The 22,889-nt window shown below is 37.8% G+C and overlaps 1 protein-coding gene across 1 annotated transcript in view; it reads left to right on the top strand.

Moving 5' to 3' along the window:
* Positions 1-22,889, top strand: part of CERKL (ceramide kinase like) — a 146,590-nt gene that overhangs the window by 106,991 nt on the left and 16,710 nt on the right. Inside the window, exons 3-5 of the mRNA XM_057550955.1 lie at positions 5,394-5,525; positions 13,297-13,360; positions 19,750-19,892. Of these exons, the coding sequence (XP_057406938.1) occupies positions 5,394-5,525; positions 13,297-13,360; positions 19,750-19,892 (339 nt within the window). The remainder of the gene's footprint in view (positions 1-5,393; positions 5,526-13,296; positions 13,361-19,749; positions 19,893-22,889) is intronic.

Here is a 22,889-nt window from a genome sequence, read left to right as displayed (position 1 = left end):
TCTCCCTATGCTATGAGGCTGCTTCCCACTAGCTATCTGTTTTACATTTGGTAGTGTATATATGTCCATGCCACTCTCTCACTTCGTCCCAGCTTACCCTTCCCCCTCCCCGTGTCCTCAAGTCCATTCTCTAGTAGGTCTGAGTCTTTATTCCTGTCCTGCCCCTAGGTTCTTCATGACTTTTTTTGTTTTTTTTTTAGATTCCATATATATGTGTTATCATACGGTATTTGTTTTTCTCTTTCTGACTTACTTCACTCTGTATGACAGACTCTAGGTCCATCCACCTCACTACAAATAATTCAATTTCGTTTCCTTTTATGGCTGAGTAATGTCCCATTGTATATATGTGCCACATCTTCTTTATCCATTCATCTGTTGATGGACACTTAGGTTGCTTCCATGTCCTGGCTATTGTAAATAGAGCTGCAATGAACATTGTGGTACGTGACTCTTTTTGAACTATGGTTTTCTCAGGGTATATGCCCAGTAGTGGGATTGCTGGGTCGTATGGTAGTTCTATTTTTAGTTTTTTAAGGAACCTCCATACTGTTCTCCATAGTGGCTGAATCAATTTACATTCCCACCAACAGTGCAAGAGGGTTCCCTTTTCTCCACACCCTCTCCAGCATTTGTTGTTTGTAGACTTTTTGATGATGGCCATTCTGACTGGTGTGAGATGATATCTCATTGTAGTTTTGATTTGCATTTCTCTAATGATTAATGATGTTGAGCATTCTTTCATGTGTTTGTTGGCAATCTGTATATCTTCTTTGGAGAAATGTCTATTTAGGTCTTCTGCCCATTTTTGGATTGGGTTGTTTGTTTTTTTTGATATTGAGCTGCATGAGCTGCTTGTAAATTTTGGAGATTAATCCTTTGTCAGTTGCTTCATTTGCAAATATTTTCTCCCATTCTGAGGGTTGTCTTTTGTCTTGTTTATGGTTGCCTTTGCTGTGCAAAAGCTTTTAAGTTTCATTAGGTCCTGAGCTTCACTTTTATCATTAGAACTTTTTACCACTTAGCATGCTCTGAATTCTCTTGTTTATTTCTATCTCCTACCATTGGAATGGAAGCTTCATGAGGACAGAGGCTTTTCTTGTTCACTGATAGAACCTCAGCTTCTAGAGCCCTGCCTGGCAAATAACAGGCATGTAGTTATTTGTGAATAAATGAATGGATGTTATTGTTATCTAGATGACCCAAAGCTAACACTGCCCTTTTATTCACTCATCAAGTATTTGATCATCTATTATGTGCCCTGCACTAAGGAAATAGAATGTGGAGAAAAACCCAGAGAGTTTCCAGTCTAATATGGAAGAATAATTAATAAATAGATATAAAATAACAGCAGTGTAAGAATCAAGATTGGGAAGTGTATGGACTTGTGAGAACAAATGATAAGGGGGAAATGACCTAGCTGAAGTCACAAAGCCAAGGAAGCCATGGCAGGCTTTCCCTAGAAACAATGACTGAGGTAAGATCAAGACAAAGAGAAGAAGGGGTTAATTGGGCAAAGTGGCTATGGTGGCAGCTGGTGTAGGTGGGCAGCTAGTGGGGAGAGCAGGTGCAAGGACCCTGTGGTGGAGGGAACATAGGAGTTCAAGAAACTGAATGGCATAGGAGGAGGCTTGAGGAGGGAGCATGGAAGGAGAGAGGGATGGAGATTTGTTATGTCTCTTTATTCCACTTAATTAAGAACGTTTAAAAAATCCTACTTTATTTGGTAGAGATCTCCATCCTGATCTCTAAATTGATTTCAAATTGCTACCTAATTCATGTATACTTAGACTCTATCTTCATAGTCATCGTATTAGATGCATCTAAAAGAAAAAGAGAAATGAGGAAATGAATACGTGCTCTGGTAAAGAAAAAAAAATTGGCTTTGTTGACTTGTATTTAAAAACCCCTTGATTGACCAGAATGTCTAAGGAATGGGACTTTCTGATTAATTTAGTTTTCATTGCTGTTGTTGTTAACTGACGCTTTAAAATAAAATTATTTTGCTTAAGTCCCTTTAGAAAGTCTTTAAAAATAATTTTAGCCCCTTTCCTGCCATTTTAAGAAGATTGTGTCACAAAGATTGGGTGGGACGTATAGCGTGCACTTTTATACCTATGTTTAAGGTCTACAAGCCTTCGACTGCAATGTGCTTATCCACACAAACCCCAGATGACTGTTTCTCATTTCCACAAACGTCTATTCCTCCACAGTCATGATACAGGAAAAGGGGGAAATAAAAGTTGGTTTGTATGACAGCATTGGGGGACTGCAATTTGGTGGCTAGACACCTTCCTTACTGGGTCTGTACCAGCTGGAGAAATGAGGGTATTCCAACAAATTTACCAGGGAAGGGAAACTTAAATGGATCTTTTGTCTGGACTCTGGGGTTTAGAACAAGTTTCTGGTCCTTTTCGTGTTTTAATAAAAGTGAGTCCTAGATTAATCTGCTTCGTCCTTCCTGGTTAAAGGACACTAACACTGTCCTTCGTGGCAGTTTTGTTTTGTTTTGACCTGATCCAGAGTCACATACTGCATTTAGTTGTTACTCTTTAGTCTCCTTTAATCTGGAACACTTCCTCAGTTTTTCTTTGTCTTTCATGGCCTTGACATTTTTGAAAAGTTTAAGGCAGGGATTTTGAGAATGCCCCTCAACTTTGGTTTGTCTGAGTGTTTCATCTTGTTAGGTCCACATTATGTATGCGCTTGGGGCAGGAATCCGACAGAAGTTGTGTGTCCTTAGTGCTGTGTATCTTGTACATGAGGCACATGTGTCGGTTTGTATCACTCAGAGTGTTGTTAACTTTGACCACTTGACTGAGGACGTGTCTGCCCGACTTCCCTACTGTAAATATTACTTTTTTACTTTCTGTAAATAGAGTAATAGGGAAGGACAGAGTTTAAGAATAAGTAAATATTTTGTTCCCCAACTGACTGTCACCGATGGTTTTAGCATCCATTGCTGATTCTTGCCTAAATCCATCATTATTATGATGGTTGAAAATAGTGATTTTCTAACTCTGTAATTTTCCCGTATTTATTAATTGTTACTCTAAGATGACATTTTTCCTTTTCCTCCTTTATTTCTATGTGTATTTAGTGTCGGTTTGACTCCCGGAGTTGGGTTTTTTAAAAAGTCACTGTAGTGTGTATGATATGTTACTGCCTTTATTCCATTTTGTGTTGTCCCAGGTTTGGCCAGTGGGAGTCCTGAGACACTGAGTCCTTTATCAGAGTTTTCTGTATAAATGATATAAAAAATAGATAATAGAGGTACAGAGAGTAACATAAGAGCAAGAAGCCAGAGAGGTGAATTCTGCTGGTGCTCAGGAAGTGATCAGTGAGGAAGTGGTATTTGAGGTGAGCTTTGAAAAAGTGGTCAGATTTTTACAGGATTGGAGATGAGGCAGAGTGGAAACAGTGAACTGTCTGAACAGAGGAAGACCTAGCAGCTGGTATTCGGCAAGTGATACAGTGGGTCTGGGTCGTGAAGGGGAAGTGGAAATGGAACAGAAAACCCTCTGCACTGAGCTTGCTTCGAGCATCTTCTGTGCTGGTCTCACGGCTTGGTGTTTCCTCCCTGACCCTACCCCTGCTGTTTCACTAAGGGGAAGATGAAGTGTGAGGCAGGAGGGAATTGCAAGTAGTGAAAACAGCCAGAGCCCAAAGCCGTGCTCACATGCTCCCTTCTCTGGGAAGCCTTTTCCGGATCCCTAATAAGAATTAACCATCCTCCCCTCATCCACTCCCAGGGCACTTTGTGCCTTCGTGTTAACAAATCTGTTCTGTCTTGTACTGGTTCTATTTGTGGATACGTCTTCCCCCTGTAAAGCATGAACACATGTTAATCACTTTCCACCTCTTCCCAGTACTCAGTGCAAATGCTCAATAAGTATTTCTTGAATATGTGTGAGAGGGAGGAGAGAGGATAGGTTGGAGTTGGTTGGGGGAGGCTCTGCATGTCATTTTCAGGGGTCGGGCTTGCCCCACAGGCAGTGATGAGCCCCGGTGCTTTGGACCAGTGCAGGGCTGCTGGGAGCTGTGATGTCTGAGGATATGGTGGAAGGGGGGGGCTGCAAGGTACCCGTGAGTGGTCCTGGAGAATGCCGAGCCAGAATGAGACAGCCAGGAAGGGCAGAGGCGTGGAAGCAAATAGTTATCACCTCACGAATCTGGGCACTCATTTGAATGTTGGAATTGAAAGAAAAAAAAGGAATTGAGTATGGCTTTGAGGTTTCAAGACTGGGTGATTAGGAGACTGGCAGAAGTCTCTCACCAAAATGGGATCCCAGGGCCAAGTACAGAAGAGGTAAGGAGTTCAGCATCGTCCTGTCTGGTCCTCAACCAAGACACTCCCTGAATTCAAACAATATGTGTTGTTGAAAAATTTTTATTATTTCAAATATGGTAAGAAATAAAATATTGTCTCTACTTGAGGCACAAAAACTGACGTGGGTGTAATGGACATTTTTCTTTTGGCTTTAGTAACGGTTTCATTAAAAACGGATGCTAGTAACTGCTTTTCTAACCTTGAAGCATAGCCCTGTGAGAAGAGCTTACCATGAAAGAAATAGTCGTCAGCTTTCTTCTGGCTCCTCTGTCCCCTCCTGCCCCTTCCTAACAACGGAAAATTTGCTTTGCACCTGCTCCAACTGGGCTCTAAGTGATAAGCATCTTGCAAGCCCAGAAAATTGTAGTATCAAATCTCAGCCCCAACTGTGAGGCAGCACTATATTCCCGAATCCCCGCTGAGAGGTGTTGCTTTCCCAATTCCCCAGGGAAGAGTTCTTTCTCCCTTGGCCCCTTTTCAGGCTTGAACTCCGACCTAAACCCTCTTTTTAGCTTCCAGCGTGCATTGCTCTGGGTGCTGGCCCTGACCTGGCCTTGCATCCTCCACTCCACTCTGGGCTCATCAGCAGGTCAGCCCTGGGTAGCCTTGGGGTTACTGGAATGCCCAATTCCAATAATGAGCATATTTGTCCAAGGAGAGGAACTGGACTTTTTAATCTGTTATAGTCCATTGCTTTCTTCCCCAGAAACAAATGCTAAAGGAACATTGGATATATTATCGGTGATTTGGTAAATATACTTAATCATTGCCTAATATTCATGAAGTCGCTTTCATTCACACCTTCCTTCATAAATTAAATGCTTTGTTATAACTCATGACTTACTTTAAGAGGGATATTCTTATTTCACTGCTAGGAACTGTGAAATGTTTTAAAATAATGCCATATTCAGGAAAACTCTTGGAAGAATTTCAAATAAAAATAGCAAATACTAATTAAATAGGTGTATAACATTCTAACTGGCCTTAGTGTATGGTTTTAAAGGGAAAGAAAAAATAAATGCTGACAGAGACTATAATTTTTGTCTTTATATTTTCCTCTTAGGTTTTTCAGACAGACCGAAGTCATTAAAAATAGTCCTTAACCCCCAAAGCCACAAAAAAGAAGCTACTCAGGTCTATTATGAGAAGGTTGAACCATTGTTGAAGATTGCGGGAATAAAGACGGATGTAACAGGTAAGTATTTTCAGAATATAATTTCACCTCTAAAAAAATCATACTTGAGGAAGCAAAATAACCTTGAGTTTGTTCTTGAGTCAAATTTAGGAAGCTACTTGTAATACCTAAAGCTTGTTTATGTGCTTCGATAACTTACTGCAGCCAGCTCCAGGATTATAATTCAATTATTTTGTTTTCTTTTAATTGTGTTATTTTTATTAGAATATCAGTATTTTTCTCTTTAAACCTTTTTTCAGACTTTAAAAATTATTAGGTATCATTTTTAAGGGGGCTGCACACGTTTTGATACCTTCATTGAGATGTTGGCTATTTAAACATTATCTCTGCAGTTCAGCAGCAATTGATTTTTGTTGACTTAAATGTTTGATGTCTTTCCATGGAATCCTTCATTAGGTAGTTTTTGTTCTGACTCTGACCCCTGCTGGTTAGGTCAAAACTAAGCACTTAACTGCTGATTTTAGATGAATTTAGAGAAGCCAGAAGCTTAAATTCATTGTCTAAAATAAGAAGGGTGCTTAGGTTTGTGCCCAGGAAGACAGAAATTTGCTAATGCTAAAGTTCATATAAAGAAGATTAGTAAAATTCTTTTCAGCTTTTAAAATTTGGTGACCAGATTCCTTTGTTTCCTTGAGACTCTTATTTTTCCCACGGGGGTGGGGTGAGGAGGGTTGACATTATAGTGAATCACACCCTCAGTTCTTCTGGTTTTATTTCTGTGTAGCTTCATTAACACACAGTGTAAATTTGTAGTAAATTTTAATTGATGAAGAATATTGCATAATAAGCCTACTCAGGATACAAGGCCAGAATGTACTTGGAATCTCCTAGTCCCAATTATAAGTTCCTAGGGAAGGGATTCAGAGTGACCTGGCTTTGCTCAGCTGTCACCAGGGGAGATGGGTCTCACAATGTAAATAAGGTTTATAAACCTACATCTCATGACTTGATGGATGGGGTAGAAGGAAATTCCTTTAAAAAAAAGCAGCAACAATAATCTTTGTGAGAAGGTCATCCACCCCAAAAGGCATCTACTACAATGAAGGTTGGAGAGAAACTACCATGAAAAACTCAAGAGGAGTTTCTGAATTAAAATAAAATTGTAGTGAAGGAGTTAATCGTTCATCTTTGTGGCTTTTGTCTTACTTGGAGATGATTTATAAGAAAAAGAAACGATTCAGATCTATTTTTGCTTTCCCTGAAGATTTTCAAGGATTGGAAGAAGGAAAAGTTTGAAATTCATATTAGGATGAGCCAGTTAAAAGCTGAATAAACTTATTGGTGAACCCAATAACATTTAATTGTTGATTTAGTATCCAAAACAACTTTACGTGGATATTACTACATATCATTCAGTTCAAGAATCTCTTGTTGAATGCTTTGTGTTCAACACTATGCACAATGCAAGATGGATAAGTTCTACTACCTGCTCTTGAGTGACCGTTAATTTATTAGGGATTAAAATAGATATTTAAAGTAGATATAATTGGGATATACATAAAGGAATTATGGTGTCTCAGGGGTCTTATTTATTTTGATCAGAAGACCCAAGAAAAGAATTTGAACTGGACAGTTTTAGAAAGTCAGAGAAGGCAAATAATGGTTTACTGTTATAGTAAATATACATATTTACTATATATATAGCAGAAAAGAAAAGTGAGAGAAGGCAGGCACGCTAGCAGCACATACAAGTGGGTGTGGCTGTGTGCACTGTACCCATAGTGTTTTGGTATTTCTTTCATAACGTTGACTTTATCTTAAATATGGTCCTTTCCATCATCGTAAAATGGTGCCAATGAATTCAATTCTTCTTTATTCAAATCTAGTGAGATGGAGAGAGGTGTGTATATGCAAGAGATTCAACATGTTTTAATCCTGAACAAGGATTAAAAATTTTTTCCTATCAGTTTGACTATCCTAATGTAGTACATATACCCCACCTGGAGCACTTACTCTCTTAAGCATCAAGACCCTTCCCATGGGATGAGGGTGGGACCCCCCTTCTCCTAAAGGCTGAGGACACCTGAACTGAAGTTGGGAAGGCTCCCAACAAAGTGCACAGGAGGAAGTCTGAGTCCAGATTAAGGATGAATCTTTATGCTACGCTCAGGAGTTTACTCATTATGCATTGATTCGGAGGTGGTATACATTTTTTATCATAGTGTTGTAATCTAGTTTAGCAAAGATGATTATGTCATCAGAATAAATATTGGAAGAGAAGAGGGAGAGACTGGAGGAAAGGAAACCAGCCTATGAGGCCTGAACTAAGGTAGAGGAAATGATAGGAATGTGCTTTCCTTCTTAAAACAAGTATATTGGAGAGAAAAATGTTATGTTCTAGGACTTTTTTCCCCCTGAATTTTAGATGTTTTTGCTTATTTAGTTTAAGATAAAATAAAATTAGAATATTACATAAATGCAAATATAGAATTTATATATTTGTGCAGCATGGCTAATTATTAGCTGCCTAACACTCCTCCTACAGGCAAAATTATGAAATTGCATCTTTTGCTTATAAAACCATTTTGATATGTATATTGGCGAAATATTTATATTAAAAATGTCTTCTGTTTTATGTGAAGGACTGAATAAACGTGTGTATCTGAAAAGTTTTAGAATTTTCCTGCTTATCTCACAGTATAGTTTTATAGTTTGAATAAGGTAGTATATTTTAAACTACCTTGTGTACTATAAAGTACTATAGAAACTATAGTACTATGGTCATAATGCAGTTGATTTCAGTTTCATAAATTATGTAACAGTAAGATTCAACTCAAACTTTGAAAAAGTATTTTCTATGAAAGAGTAAAGCAGAAAGAGTACATATTTTCTGCATGTCCAGTATGACCATTGTTTTAACATATCTTCTGTGCACTGCCGAGTCCAAATGGAATATGAATTATGAAATAAATTCTGTATGATGATGAATTCATTAAGAGAGTGCTGTATAAATGAGGCATGATGTAAAAACTATAGCTAGATGAATACATTATAAAGAATTTTTCTATACATTAAAAAAAAAATGAATAGCAAAACTCCCCACAAAAGAATCTGGTTAAAAAGTGCACAGATAATCTGAGTAGACGTTTTTCCAAATAAGATATGCCTATAGCCAACTGGTACATAAAAAGGTGTTCAGCATTACTAATCATCAGGGAAATGCAAATCAAATCACAATGAGGTATCACCTCACACCTGTCAGAATGGGTATTTTCAAAAAGTCCAGAAATAACAAGTGTCGGTGAGGATGTAGAGAAAAGGGAACCCTCATGCATTGTTGGTGGGAATGTAAATTGGTGCAGCCACTATGGAGGCCCCTCAAAAAATTAAAAATAGAGCTACCATATGATCCAGCAATTCCACACTTCTGGGTATTTATCCAAAGGAAACAAAAACACTAACTCAAAACAGATATCTGTGCCCCATATTGATTGCAGCATTATTTACAACAGTCAAGACATGGAATCAACCTAAGTGTCCATCAATTGATGAATGGATACAGAAGATGTGGTGTGTGTGTGTATGTGTGTGTGTGTGTGTGTGTGTGTGTGTGTGTATATATATATATATATATATATATATATATATATATATACACACACACATATATATATATTTGCATGCCATACCACAGAATACTCTTCAGCCATAAAAAGGAAGGAAATCCTGCCATTTGGGACAACATAAATGGACCTTGAGGACATTATGCTATGTGAAATGAGTCAGAGAAAGACGAATGTCATATGATCTCACTTATATGTGGAATATTTTTTAAAAATTCCCCCAAAGAAACCAGAACATGTAGATACAGAGAACAGATTTCCAGAGGTTGGGGGGGGGGGGCAGGGTGTCAGAAGAACTGGAAGAACCTAAAAAAAAAGAGAGTTATTTATTCCTAATAACTTGATATGTGAATCAAATGGCATATGATACCATTTCTTTCTCTTCCTCTCAGAACAGACTTTCGGAATTACACTATTAAAGGTGTGAGAGGAATTTTGGACATCATAGATTCATATGATAATTCATAGAACGATAAAGTGAAAAAGTCAAGGCAGCAGAGAAATTAAACTGGAAAGAACTTTGGAGGCCATCTAGTTCATTTTCCTTCGTACAGTGGAGTGTAGTCACGTGGCACTCTTGGTGGAAGAACACCCAGCCTCGGCCTGGGCGCCCTGTGATGGAGTCAGTGTGTGCCGTTACTGGACGATACTGATGGATATTCTCAACTGGAGTTCAGGGTCATATTAGAAAAGAGCACCTCCTTTGTGCTAACTTACAAAAAGGTGGTCTTTCTTCTGGGCTGATGTAGCCCAAGGTCACCTCGCATGCTGAGTAGGAGTACTGGCTGGATTGCAAACCTACCTGACCCTTTGCCAAATGCCTTTGTGCAAGGCATAAACTGCAAGGAGAACTTGTGAGCTGACGTTTGCCACCTTGTGACTTTCAGTGTTGATGTTATCTTTAGTAGTGATACAAAATAAATGAAATATGTTTTCCATGAGCTTTGAGGTATTTGAAAACAGATTTCATGTCCGCCCGTGATCTCTCTTGTTCAAGACAGGCAATTCCACCTCCTTCAGTCAATCTTGGTAGTAACAAAGCTGCTAGACCTTATCATGCTGATTATCATTATCGTGGTCAAAGACACTTCTCTGAATGTAGCCTTGATCTCTGCCAGCTCAGGGCCCATGGGAGTGCCTAGTCACCAGATAATTTTACCTCCTTTCTGACCCTGGGCAGAGTTTTCAGAAGAGTGGGGTTTATTTTCACATTTTTTCCTCCTTCTAGAACCATGTGTTTAACTTTTGACACTTTTACCAAGTCTTCTCTTTGAATTCTTTCTCTTTGGCTCTTTATGTCTCTACTTGAAGCCCTCCCTTCCATGGAGATGCCTCTAATTGTTCCTGATCTCACAGAGCAGAAGCCTAGGTAATCTGATAAAACTGTTACGAAAGATGCTAGTACGCGGAGGCATTACTCACTTCCAGTTTTACCTACATTTTAATAAAAATCTGGATCGTAAATGTTCCATGAATCAGATCCAGCTAGAGAGGGAGAGAATTATGGGTGAAAAGTTCTTTTTATTATCCCTAGGATAATTATGTATATATATGACCAATCCCATTTCTAATAATAGGATCTCAGTTAGGGAGTTGGAGCTTTATCCCTGGGGACAATGAATAGTCATCAGTGGTGTTTATGTAGGGAAGAGATGTGGTTAAACATGTGCTTGAGAAGGGTCATTCTGGCTAGAGTGGGGTAAATGTTAGAGGGAGACTGGAGGAGAGGCTGATGTAGTTTGCATATTAAAGATTGTGGTGACCAGGTCTAGGGCATTGGCCTGAGGAATGTTGGATGCAGTCGCATAAACTAAAGGACAGAAACCACTGGCTTTGGGCATGGAGGGGTTTTGGAGAGCAAAAGAAAGGGATACTCTAGAAAGAAGACATTTTCTTGTCTTGGGTAATGGGGAGTGGATGATGGAACACAAAAAAGAACAGTGTAACTGAAAGGCAGTATATTTGAAGGTGGAAATGTTGGATTCTATTTTGAACTTACGAAGTTTGAAGTACCTAAGGGACAGGAAAGAAAATGACATCTCAGTACCTTATCCCATTACAGAATTTTATCACCAGACCAAGAAATGTTTCCTTATGTTCAAATCAGAACTCATCTGATTTGACTTCAGCCTGTTTCCTCACATTCAGTATCAACCTCAAGACATTTCCTCAAAAAGACAATATTGGAGGAAGATAGTAATATTTAAACTGAAGGTTGGGGTGCATGGGGGATCCCAGCAGTGAGAACTGTGTGTTCAAAGAGTTGTAAACGATGAAAACTCCAAATTTCCTATGTTAGAGGGGTGTCAGTCTCATTGGCAAAGGAAAGTAGTTGAAAGAAGAGGCTAGTAACTTTCTTTTGAAATGGCAGCTGCCCAGTAGCCCACTGTTGATGTCTATGTGAAGTGGAGTGATCTGAATCTGGTTCTTTCTGCTTCCAGAGCCCATAATACACTGTCTAAACACATATTTTGATTTCTTCTACTCCTTCCAAGTAGTAGTTCAGATTACTCTCTATCTTTCCCCTATATTATTTTTCTTTATAATCACTTAATACTACTTTATATTGCACATTCATTGAAAAAAATTAGTGCATATCCTCTGTCTCCAGAATGTAACCTCCCTGAGGCCAAGGACTTGATAAACTTTGTTCATTGTCCTAGTATATTGTGGTCAGGTTTCAGTCATCTTTTCCGTCTGTTTTTCCGGATCGGTCATCTTATTTAACTTTTACAATGTCACTTAAAAAAATTACTGTTCTTGGATAATTTGCATCAGTGTATAGTCACATTTCACCTGCAAGATGAAAGGAAGAAATAGACTATTGTTTCAAAATTTCTCCTAAGTAAAAATAGCATTCAGCTACAAGATAACTTTAAGGCTAATTTTGTTTTGGATTCGAAAAGCTTTACGAAAGTAAGCTTTGGAATAAAAGCGAGACTTGATAAACTGATTCTCAGCATAAATATTTCTTCCTAATATCCTTAATTATTTTTAATGTGTGTTTGTAAGACATTTTATTATTTTTGCTTTTTAAGACTGCAACTACTTGCTGAAGTTATAGATGAATGATCAGCACGCAATCATTTATGATAACCTACATTTATTAATGTTAATATTTTCTATTTCATTTTCTTGTAGCTTTCTTCTGAATAGACTTTAATGGAGAGAGGTTTTATTTATGTGAATGTTAACCGCATTTGAATAAGCTGTGGGAGAATTACAACGTAAGGCTGCTGGATACGGAAGGATTCTTTTAGACACCAAGACTGATAATTTTTAACAATATCTAAAAACATTGTAGGGAAAGCTTGAACCATGCTAGCACCAGGGACAGACAGGCATGAAAGATGAATGTAATCTTGCATATAATGATGCACATTCTTACACAAAAACATCCATCTGCAGTGTCATGTCAGTCAGCAGAAATCTTTGATGGGTGGGTACAGCTGGGCTGTCTCTTCTGGCAAAGCTGCCCTAGAAAATGCTAAATGTGGTTGGGATGCTTGGTACCATCTGCAGTGTGCCAGTTTATCCTGCCTTCTCTGGCATTTGCGACGCTGCAGAGGGCATCATGACTGTAGAGGCAGCAATAGGGAGTGACAGATTCATTTCCTCAGAGAATCTGGGCTCTGGTGGGCCTGTGTGCCACCCTCCTTGGCGTTGGGTCTGTTATCCTTGGTGTTGGCTTTGCTTCACATTTTCACATCCAAGTCCTCCTCTTTTTAGTCTAGCAGTTCCAGACACACATTCTTCTAGTATGTAAATCTTACACTAACCTTTCAACTAATTTATTCATGTAAGGTTGCCAAAGTGATTTAACATTGACTATTTGGTGCCAGCTAATATGCCTTATTTTCAAAATACTGCTGCTCCTAGGCTTCTGATTTAAAGGAAATGTGTCTTATTTAGGGAACACTAAACAGACAGGCACCAAGATAAATTATCTAATGGGATATCCCCAAATGACTTATGTAGTTGGAACAAATATATGACCCTCTTTTACATAAAGCTGTAAAACACAACAGGCAAGTGACACTTAATCCTCTTTCCCATGATTAAAATATAAATATTCAAGAATAAATGTTGTTTTACGACCTGACCATATGTTTAGCATATTATTTTGCCAAACCAAGTTAAAAAGTGTAGATCATTTGTTTAAAACTTTCATCTTTTTCTGTGTTTTTTTGGTTTTTTTTTTCATATAGTAACAGAATATGAAGGGCATGCTGTGTCACTGCTAAAAGAATGTGAACTACAGGGATTTGATGGGTAGGTTGTATTATTAATCTATATATGTCATATGGCTTATGTTATTAAATGTTTTCATTAGTTTTTAGCCACATATTTGAGACTTACAATTTTTAAATGTTAGTGATGTATGTAATTAGGCTCTAGTTCATTTGTATCTGTGTAATAACAATTAATGCTAATAATGTACTATGGCATAGTCACCCACCTCGCAGGATCGGGCATAGGAAAGCAAAAGGAGGGATATAAATATAAGTACTGAGAAATCACAGTGTATCACCTTATTCTTACCTAATGTGTATACATTTGCCTCTGTAGTCCTTAATTCTTGGCTTTAACCCTGTGAGTATATAGAAAAGCATTGATGGAAGATATTATATTGATTGTGTGATATAACTATACTATGATCCTTTTTTGCAAATTTATTGATAGTATTAATAGCTACCCACTGGTTAATTTGGATATGATTGACTGAGTGTAAATATTCTGTAAAAACAAATATATTTTTTTCAGGATGAAAAAATATGCTAATTTTACTTATCTTCTATAATTTAATGGCTACCAAATAAGTATGTTATTCACAGTAGGCATTAGAAACTGTTGTTTGCAATACATTGCTGGAGTGTGTAGAAATTGTTCACTGGCATGCAAACATTAGAAACAAGGCAAGTGACATATACTTTAATTGACATTTTTAAAATTTAGGTGAATCAATTTGCTAAAGTGCTGGATTGATGTACAAGACTAAAAACATATTCTTTTAGGGAAGATTTTTTTTGCAAGGGTGGATATTTCAGAGTTTTAAAAGGTGGCAGGTATGTGAATTATTTGTGTAACATGGTAATGGGCAGGGGGGCAACAATAGACTCACAATATCAGGAAGGGCATTTGGGTTTTTCAACTGAAATGAAAGGCTTTGTTCTTCCCAAAAAATTATTAGAATGTGTTAGAGAGGAAAGTGATGCAATCAGAATTAGTAGGGTTGTTTTTCAGAAATGCTTAATATTTGTTGGTGAGAAAAGTATTATTGGATGAAGAAGAAAGTTTGGTAAGTAAAACATAATTTTTCAAAAAGGAATTTATTTATTTTTTTGGAATTTTTGAATTTTATTTTATTTTTTTATACAGCAGGTTCTTGTTAGTCATCCATTTTATACACATCAGTGTATACATGTCAATCGCAATCGCCCAATTCATCACACCACCATCCCCACCCTCCTGCGGCTTTCTCCCCTTGGTGTCCATATGTTTGTTCTCTACATCTGTGTCTCTATTTCTGCCCTGCAAACCGGTTCATCTGTACCATTTTTCTAGGTTCCATATATATGCTTTAATATACGATATTTGTTTTTCTCCTTCTGACTTACTTCACTCTGTATGACAGTCTCTAGATCCATCCACGTCTCTACAAATGACCCAATTTCGTTCCTTTTTATGGCTGAGTAATATTCCATTGTGTGTACGTACCACATCTTCCTTATCTATTCATCTGTCGATGGGCATTTAGGTTGCTTCCGTGACCTAGCTATTGTAAATAGTGCTGCAATGAACATTGGGGTGCATGTGTCTTCTTGAATTATGGTTTTCTCTGGGTATATGCCCAGTAGTGGGATTGCTGGGTCATATGGTAATTCTATTTTTAGTTTTTTAAGGAACCTCCATACTGTTCTCCATAGTGGCTGTATCAATTTACATTCCCACCAACAGTGCAAGAGGGTTCCCTTTTCTCCACACCCTCTCGAGCATTTGAATTTAATTGAGGGGAGCAAATCTAGATGGCAATGTTATATAAATACTGAACATGAAGAATATGAGGTAGGAGATTACTTCAGAGCTTTATACTTAGAGCTAGACAGATTGATTAATAGGCTACATTTAGGAAATTATCTTGCAAGTAGACAATTTAAGAAAAGTAATTGGGGGAATCATGCCTACCAGCTACCTACCTTAATATGCTGCATAGTCCTGAAGCACAGCTTGTGAGTATATAAGAGATGTTGCATTGCAAATAAGTCCTTGCTTCAAAACGTGATTATATAAATAATAAGAATAACAGGTATTGTAGGTATTAGGCCTGGTCTTGCCTGTCAACATTATGAAATGTTCTGATAAATGTGGTGTCTATAAATAAGTTCCATTGGCAATTAACTATACAAGGATCAAGAAGAACTTTGCAGAATGATGAAAGACTCTAGCTTAGGCACAACAAGTAATGTTTTTCTCTTTACCTGAACATACTTATTTCTTGTTTATTCCACATGGCAGGTGCTGTTATTTTGCAGTGTGGCAGTGCAAGATATATAGATCCTTTAGTTATTACCTACATTTTTTTAAACCAACTAGTTTGGCCTAACCATTATGTGAATTGAGTTCCAGTGAGTTCACTGTTTCTAAACTCTATAGCAGGGGTCCCCAAGCCCCCGGGCTGAGGACCGGTACCAGTCCGCGGCCTGTTAGGAACTGGGCCATACGGCAAGCGGTGAGCAGCGGGCAAGCGAGCGCAGCTCTGTCTGCCGCTCTCCATCCCCGCCATCGTTTGCATTACCACCTGAACCCGTCCCACCTCCACCGGCCCCCGTCCATGGAAAAGTTGTCTTCCACAAAACAGGGCCCTGGTGCCAGAAAGGTTGGGGACCACTGCTCTACAGCATGCTGAATTCATTAGAACTTATAATAATTTAAAATTTCTATTGCAAGTTGTCTAATATTTCTAAGATCCTTTAAATAGCTTATTTATTTATTTATTTATTTGAGCCCAGCCTTTCCAGTTAGGAGAAGAAGTGGTGGTTGGGATAACTATCTTAATAAAATAGTAATTTTAAGTCACTCTACTTAGAATTACATAGAGAAGTATACATATGAGGAGAACAACGGAAACAGTTTCTGTAGGCACTTCCAAAGAACAATTCTCTAACAAGTAGAATTGTTTGAAAGTGGAAGACACTACATTCATGAGTTCCCTGTTCCTGAATCTGTTCAAAGAGTGGCTATAGGAGGACTTTTTGAGAAATTGATACAAAAGACTCAAGGACGGGATAAGGTAACCCCAGGATTCTATGGTATTTTGATGAAAGAGGAGCTCAACTTGAGCCTGAAGCATCTCTGCCCGACTCTAGTGGAGCTGTTGGTAGGGAGTGACTAGGAAATCATCTAAAGCTTTTTAGACACAGACCAGACAGAGAGTTTTAAGATCCAAGAGAAATTCTATGTATATTATTCAGTAAAGCAAAATGATTAGTAAATAATGTTTAAGAAGATTATTAAGTTTTTGGAGTTTTTTTAATGAGTTGCGTATGTTTGTATGAAGACACATTGTGACATATTCCTAATGCCAACAGGAACAGTATATCAGTTCTCATGACAGCTTGTGTGCAGCTCCAGTGTGTTCTAGCAAATACTCTCAGATTCACTGCTAGAGCTTGCAGGAACGTCCGTTTCCATATTGACCCCTCTTTACACTGGGCATGAATAGGAAGTTTTGTAAAGGCAAAGAAAAGTGTAATATTGGGTGTATAGACTTGAAGCGGTAACAGTTGGATTTATGAATGTGAAAACGGTTAAGCTAATCTGTAGCTCTTATGTAATTATACATATACTAATACTTTCCTGTTTTATTTCACAGCATTTTAAAATTTTAATTTGTTGAATTATAGTTTTTTCCTTCTTTTAATTTCATGAGAATCTAGACATTATTTGGCTTGCACTAACATTTTATTACCACCATGATATCTGTATTACTAAATAAAGTTTAAAAAAAGTATCGCTTTTCAAAAAAATTTTTAAGTCAAAAATGCAATAATAAACATTTCAATAATGATATGGGTTGATAGACAAACACACAAACATTTAAAAATTTTCCTGTCAGTTTTTAAAAAAGAGAAGTAAGATATTAGCCCCCAGTTGTACTTTTCTAGACAGAAAAGCTCTACTTTGGGTCATGGCAAGAAAGAGTTTACTTATTCTGAAAACACAAGGTGTACCACTTGTAAAGGTTTATGTTTTAGGGTAGCTCTTAAGTGTGGTTAAATTAACTCATTATAAAAAGTTTATTTTTTGCCTTTTCTTGTAATATCTAGACTCTTGCAATATGTTTGTATTAAGCATATTCCCTAGGTTGAGTAACTATATCTTGAGATGATCTTAGTGATCTAGTAGTTGTCAAGATAAATAAATATATTCCTTTCTCACTTATTTAATTCCACAGTGATTCTACTGGTAAACTGATTTCCAAAATAATAAAACTCTCATAAGGCTATTTTCATTAGGTTTTATATATAAGAAAGGAGTCTAATATATCAAATAGTAGTGTAGTTTCTAAGGCCAAATTGCCTTGGTTCAAAATCTCATTCCATAACTTACTGTAGTATGACCTTGGAAAAGTTGCTTAATCTTTTTAGGTCTTAGTTTCCTAATCTGTAAATTGGGAGTAAAAGTATCTATTGCATACAGTTATTGTTCAAATTTAAGAAGTTAATACATGGAGAGTGCTGACAACAGTGTCTGGTACATAGTAATTGTTCACTAAATGTTACTTTATTGTTGTAATTATCACTTGTTATAGTTTCAAAATATTTAACACAGAATGCGTTATGACAAAATTGCAAAGGTTTTTGTAGCAGAGCATGTTCATAGAAAGGCCATTTCTACTAACTCTAGCAATGAGTTAACATGTGCTATAACTGGATGCACGATTCCAGGGTTCAAGTGTTGACATACTATATGCAAGAGGCAAGTTCTTTGTACTAAGTTAGATGCTGTGTTGGGAGACTTTACGGTTCCCTTTTAGGCCTCACACACCTCGGTTGGTAGACAGGCATGGAACTGGGAGTTATAATTAAGTTCACAGAATGTTTGGAAATCTGCTCATAGAGGTCTTTGAAATCATACAGATAAGATTCAAATGAAACCTTGGCTTCCCCATATATAAGGAAGAGGCTAATGCTTACTTTACAGAATTCTGGGAATTTAACGGAAAAGAGCCAATGTATTACCTGATGTGAAGTTGGTCCTCAGTACGTATAATCACTTTTCTCTGAATCAGTGACCACACTGATGGCCCCTGGAATCAGTTCAGACAAAATAATACCCCCAGCCAAAAATAACCTGGGTCATATCTCATATCCTGGAGTTTCTTCTAATTAGGATGGACCTGGATCGCCCAGGCTATGTGCAACCCTAGCGCTGAACCCCACCTAGGTGCCGGGACTGGAAGGCTGAGAGGTAGAGGGAGTTGATGCAAAAAGTATTCTCAGCCTCTGAATTCACCAACTTCTGGAGCTTCCTAAACTTAGGGAACCAGGACCCCCTGCTGATGATGGCCCAGAGGCTGTTTTGTTTGGCACATACAATTTTTAAATATATTGAGTGCTAGTTGTGAGTGTTTATAAATTAGGAGACTCTCCCCAAAATCAGGACCTGTGGCTTCCCTAGAAAAATCAGAAGATGTGGTCCTCTAAAGCCTGCCTCCTGGATGATGGGAGTGGGCTGGTGCTGAGAAGCTGCCTCTTCTTTAGACTGAGCAGACTCTCTGCTCCTGCTGGGCCTTGGAGGCCTTGGGGTGTGACACCTGCTCTCAGTAACACAAAATCTTTTCCTTTTGGGTAAATTGATGTGATTTTGATACTTAAGATTATTTTGCATCTTTTAAACATGAATGATTATGACAAAACTTCTGATATCTTGTATGACTTTCATGGATTCCCACCCCATCACTCCTGTAGTGTACATATGGTGAGGTCTTAAAAAAATATTAGTAGTACTGACTAGGGTCAAAGGGTAGTAACACTCATTTTAAAAGTGCCATATCGCAGTAATGTCCAGGAGATGAAAACTAGTTCAGGTTTGCAATTAACATTTACATACTAATGATAATTAGCAGTTCCTTAAATTAAAGCCTCATATTTTACATGATTTTTATTGCTGTCTGTCTTTTCAGAGCTATATTGAAAATTAGCAGGATTTTATGACTTTGGCTTGTGTTAGTTAAATGAATTGCAACGACTATTATTAACATAAACACGATGAGGATAATATGCTTTGGGATATTAACAGCAAAATTCAGGTCAGATGTGAATTACCATGTTCAAGTGTTTAATGCCTCTTAACCCATTTAAAAATATTTTGCCTATGGGGTATCATCTAGGTATGATATTTGTGAAGTAAACTTTATCAGAGCAGTGCTAGTGTCTTCTTATCCATCGACACATGTTGAAATGTTTGAAAGTGTGAGTAATCACACACACAGAATATATAAAATTAATATTGGGTTGGCCAAAAAGTTCGTTCGGATTTTTCCATAAGATGTCACGAAAACTTTTTGGCCAACCCAATATTTTAAAGTCAAAATTTCACGAATTATCACCAATTGTTTTGATTTTGTTCATTCTTTGACTTAATTTCCTCTTTTCTAGTGTGGTCTGTGTTGGTGGAGATGGATCTGCCAGTGAAGTAGCCCATGCTTTGCTTCTTAGTGCCCAGAAGAACACCGGGGTGGAAACAGACAGCATCCTGACTCCTGTCCGAGCCCAGCTTCCACTTGGTGTGATACCAGCAGGCAAGGGAGGGGCCATGGATTTGCCAAATGGAACCCCTCGCCCATCTTCCCCTGGTTTACTTCCTAACCTAGGCAGTGTCAGACAGAGTTAAACACACAGACTTTGAGTTTGAAAGACCCACGCTTGGCATCTCCACTAGCACATGTGAGACTCTGGCCAAGTTATTTAATTTCTTTGAGGTTTATTTTTCTAATTCATAAAAGAGAGATAACACACATGACACTCACTTTATTCCAAGGTTATTATAGTATTAAATTAGATAGTATATGTGCAGAGTTTTAATACATAGTTAAGCAAACAATAAATGGGACCGTTATTCTACCTTCCCATATAAAGGTCTAATGATCACACAGTCCCAGATGTGAAATTTTGAAACAGGGCCATTCCAGTCAAGCTGCTTATAATTTCTTGGGGGGTAAAATGTGGTAACTCAATTCCCATAGTTGAAGTGTAAACAGATAAGCTTGGATATGCCAAAAGGATTCATCCTGACTGCTGTATCTCCAGCAGCTAGAACAGAATGTGATACAGTGAACACTCAATAATGTTTAAGTGAATAAATGGAAAGAAGACATTATAGAGCAAGTACCACTTGAATTGCACTTAAAAATAGGTAGGACAATTTTTTTTCTGGCCTGAAAGATGGGAATGAGTTATATTCTTGGCTACAAAAATAATAAATGGCAAGGCAAAATCCAGGAATGTTGAGGAATAGAAAACAGGCCATTTGTTTTGTAGTACTGGTGTCAGAATAGGTCCAAATCATGGTGGCTCCTGGATGCCACAGGAAGGGGTCTGAGTTGCAGTTGATGAACAGTAGGGAACAATGGGAGGTTTAGAGCAAGGGAGCAACCTGCTGGGAGCCTGTTCTAGGAAGATTCCTGATTAGGGGAAGGGAGAAAAAGGAAGTGGAGGTCAGAGCCAGGGAGAGCCGCCAGAGCAACACTGGGATCCAGAAAAGACGAAAGTATCTTTTGCAGGTTTATTATATGAGTCCCTCCTCTCAAATTATTATTGAAACAAACAATAGTGAAGGAAAGTGACGTTTGTTTTTTCGTTTTAAAACATCACATGTTATTATCTCTACAAGAAAAGCGGAAACAATTACAGTTGACCCTTGAACAATTTACAGTCGGCCCTCCTTTCCTCTGCATCCTCGAATTCAACCATCCGGGGACCATGAAGTACTGTAGTAATTACAACTGAAAAATATCCACGTCTAAGTGGACCCACTCAGTTCAAACCCGTGTTGTTCAAGGGTCAACTGTATTCTTTCCTATGAAAATAGAAGACACATGGTTGCACATGGTTGAAAAAAAAGCAACATTCTATCCATTTGATGACCAGAGCCATTTAGTATGGATTTCAGTATATTTAGTATTGTTAATTGACAAAGAGCAAAAGACATACCAATGCCCTTCTAGAGAAAAAAGTCTTTCATAAAAACAAGAATTTAAAAGGAGAGGGATATTGGGATATATCCTGATGATTGTAAAACCTGTTAAGAAAAATCTGTGAGAAAGACCCCCTTAGGTAGAAGAGAACAAAATGCATCAACTCAAAAAGATGCATTTGGGCTGCACTTTGACCTTTCTGTGTCACTTTAGAAGTGCCATCGGTAATGGTGGAAATTTCCCAACATTTCCCTCTGTACAGAGTGGATGTGCTTAGGTCACTGTTTCTCTTCCTTAGTACTTACACCCCTGAAGTCACTCATTCACTGCTCTGCATCAAAAGTGGAAAGATGGGTGTCCCCACGGATCTTCATTTGACATAAAGTGAATAGCTAGCTAGAAAAATTGGTGGTTATGCTTATATTTTAATATGTAACTCCAATGTTTTAAAGGAACAGCAGTGAGTTTTATTAGCATTATACTTTTTAAGCATATTTCTGATTTTGAAAGCATTTTCTAGATACAGTGGATATGTAGAAATGCCATTGGAATACTTTTTGTTTAGAAGATACAGCCTGTTGCCAAAACTTTAGTGGTTGTATAGAGTTCTAGCTTGTGGATTCCATCTAATAAGAGGAGGAAGTCATGTGCAGGATGTATTTAATATGAGGACTCTATGTCTGGTCAGGGCTTTGATAATGAATGGGAACAAGAGCTAGGCAGGAAGTTTCTAAGCTAACGCAGAAAAGAGTCTGCCTTTGAAGCCATTTGCCTCCTGGAGAGAGACACCCAGAGGGAGAGTGTTTAGTAAATTACTCCACTGAGCCAACAGACTAAGCCACTGAATTATGGTCAGACTCAGATGGATCAGATGTGGGGAAGCCTGTATTTGAACTGCTGGCCATTAGCAATGGTGTTTGTTGCTATGGGAACTGGTGCTAAGGAACTATACAGAGAGATTCCGATTAAAGGGATGAGGGGGAGGATAGAGAAAACAGCCAGAGAGGACATAAAAATAAAAAAGCAATCCAATTGTTGTAAAACAAGGCTCAATCCACATACTGATGACTGGGAACCATATATTTCTATAGAATTCACATAAATAAATTCATGCTTTCCAATTAATTTGAGGAGAATAAAATATTGCCAAGGGACTGTTAATTTCTATCATATTTCAGGCAAAGAACCAAAGTGTAGGTGCAGTTTTCATGAGAATTTTAGATATGCTTGACTAGGAAGTCATTACATCACATTTATCTGTTTGGATGTGGGAGACATTAATGGCCTTATGAATATTCATGATGTCTGGTTAATTAAGTTAATTGTTCTGCAGAAGTGCTTGCACTTCCAAGGACAATTTTTTTTTTCTTTTTGCCTCTGTAGTTTCTGCCTGGTTCTTCTATCAGTCATGCTTTACGTGAGCTGCTACTTCTGTCCTTACTCATTGGATGTGGCACATTTTAGCAGGTTTGGGGAGGCGGTGGTGAGCAAAGTTGCTGGTAGTGTTAAGAAAAATAACTTTTCAGGCTAATTAAAATGTTTACCTTGAGGTAGAACATTTATAGCTTTTGTGAGAATGCTAAAATTACATAGTTTTTATTT

Source organism: Balaenoptera acutorostrata, chromosome 8 (assembly GCF_949987535.1).
Source record: "Balaenoptera acutorostrata chromosome 8, mBalAcu1.1, whole genome shotgun sequence".
Taxonomy (NCBI): Eukaryota; Metazoa; Chordata; class Mammalia; order Artiodactyla; family Balaenopteridae; genus Balaenoptera; species Balaenoptera acutorostrata.
The sequence above is the reverse complement of the archived record's forward strand: the minus strand, read 5'-3'. Positions and strand labels throughout refer to the sequence as shown.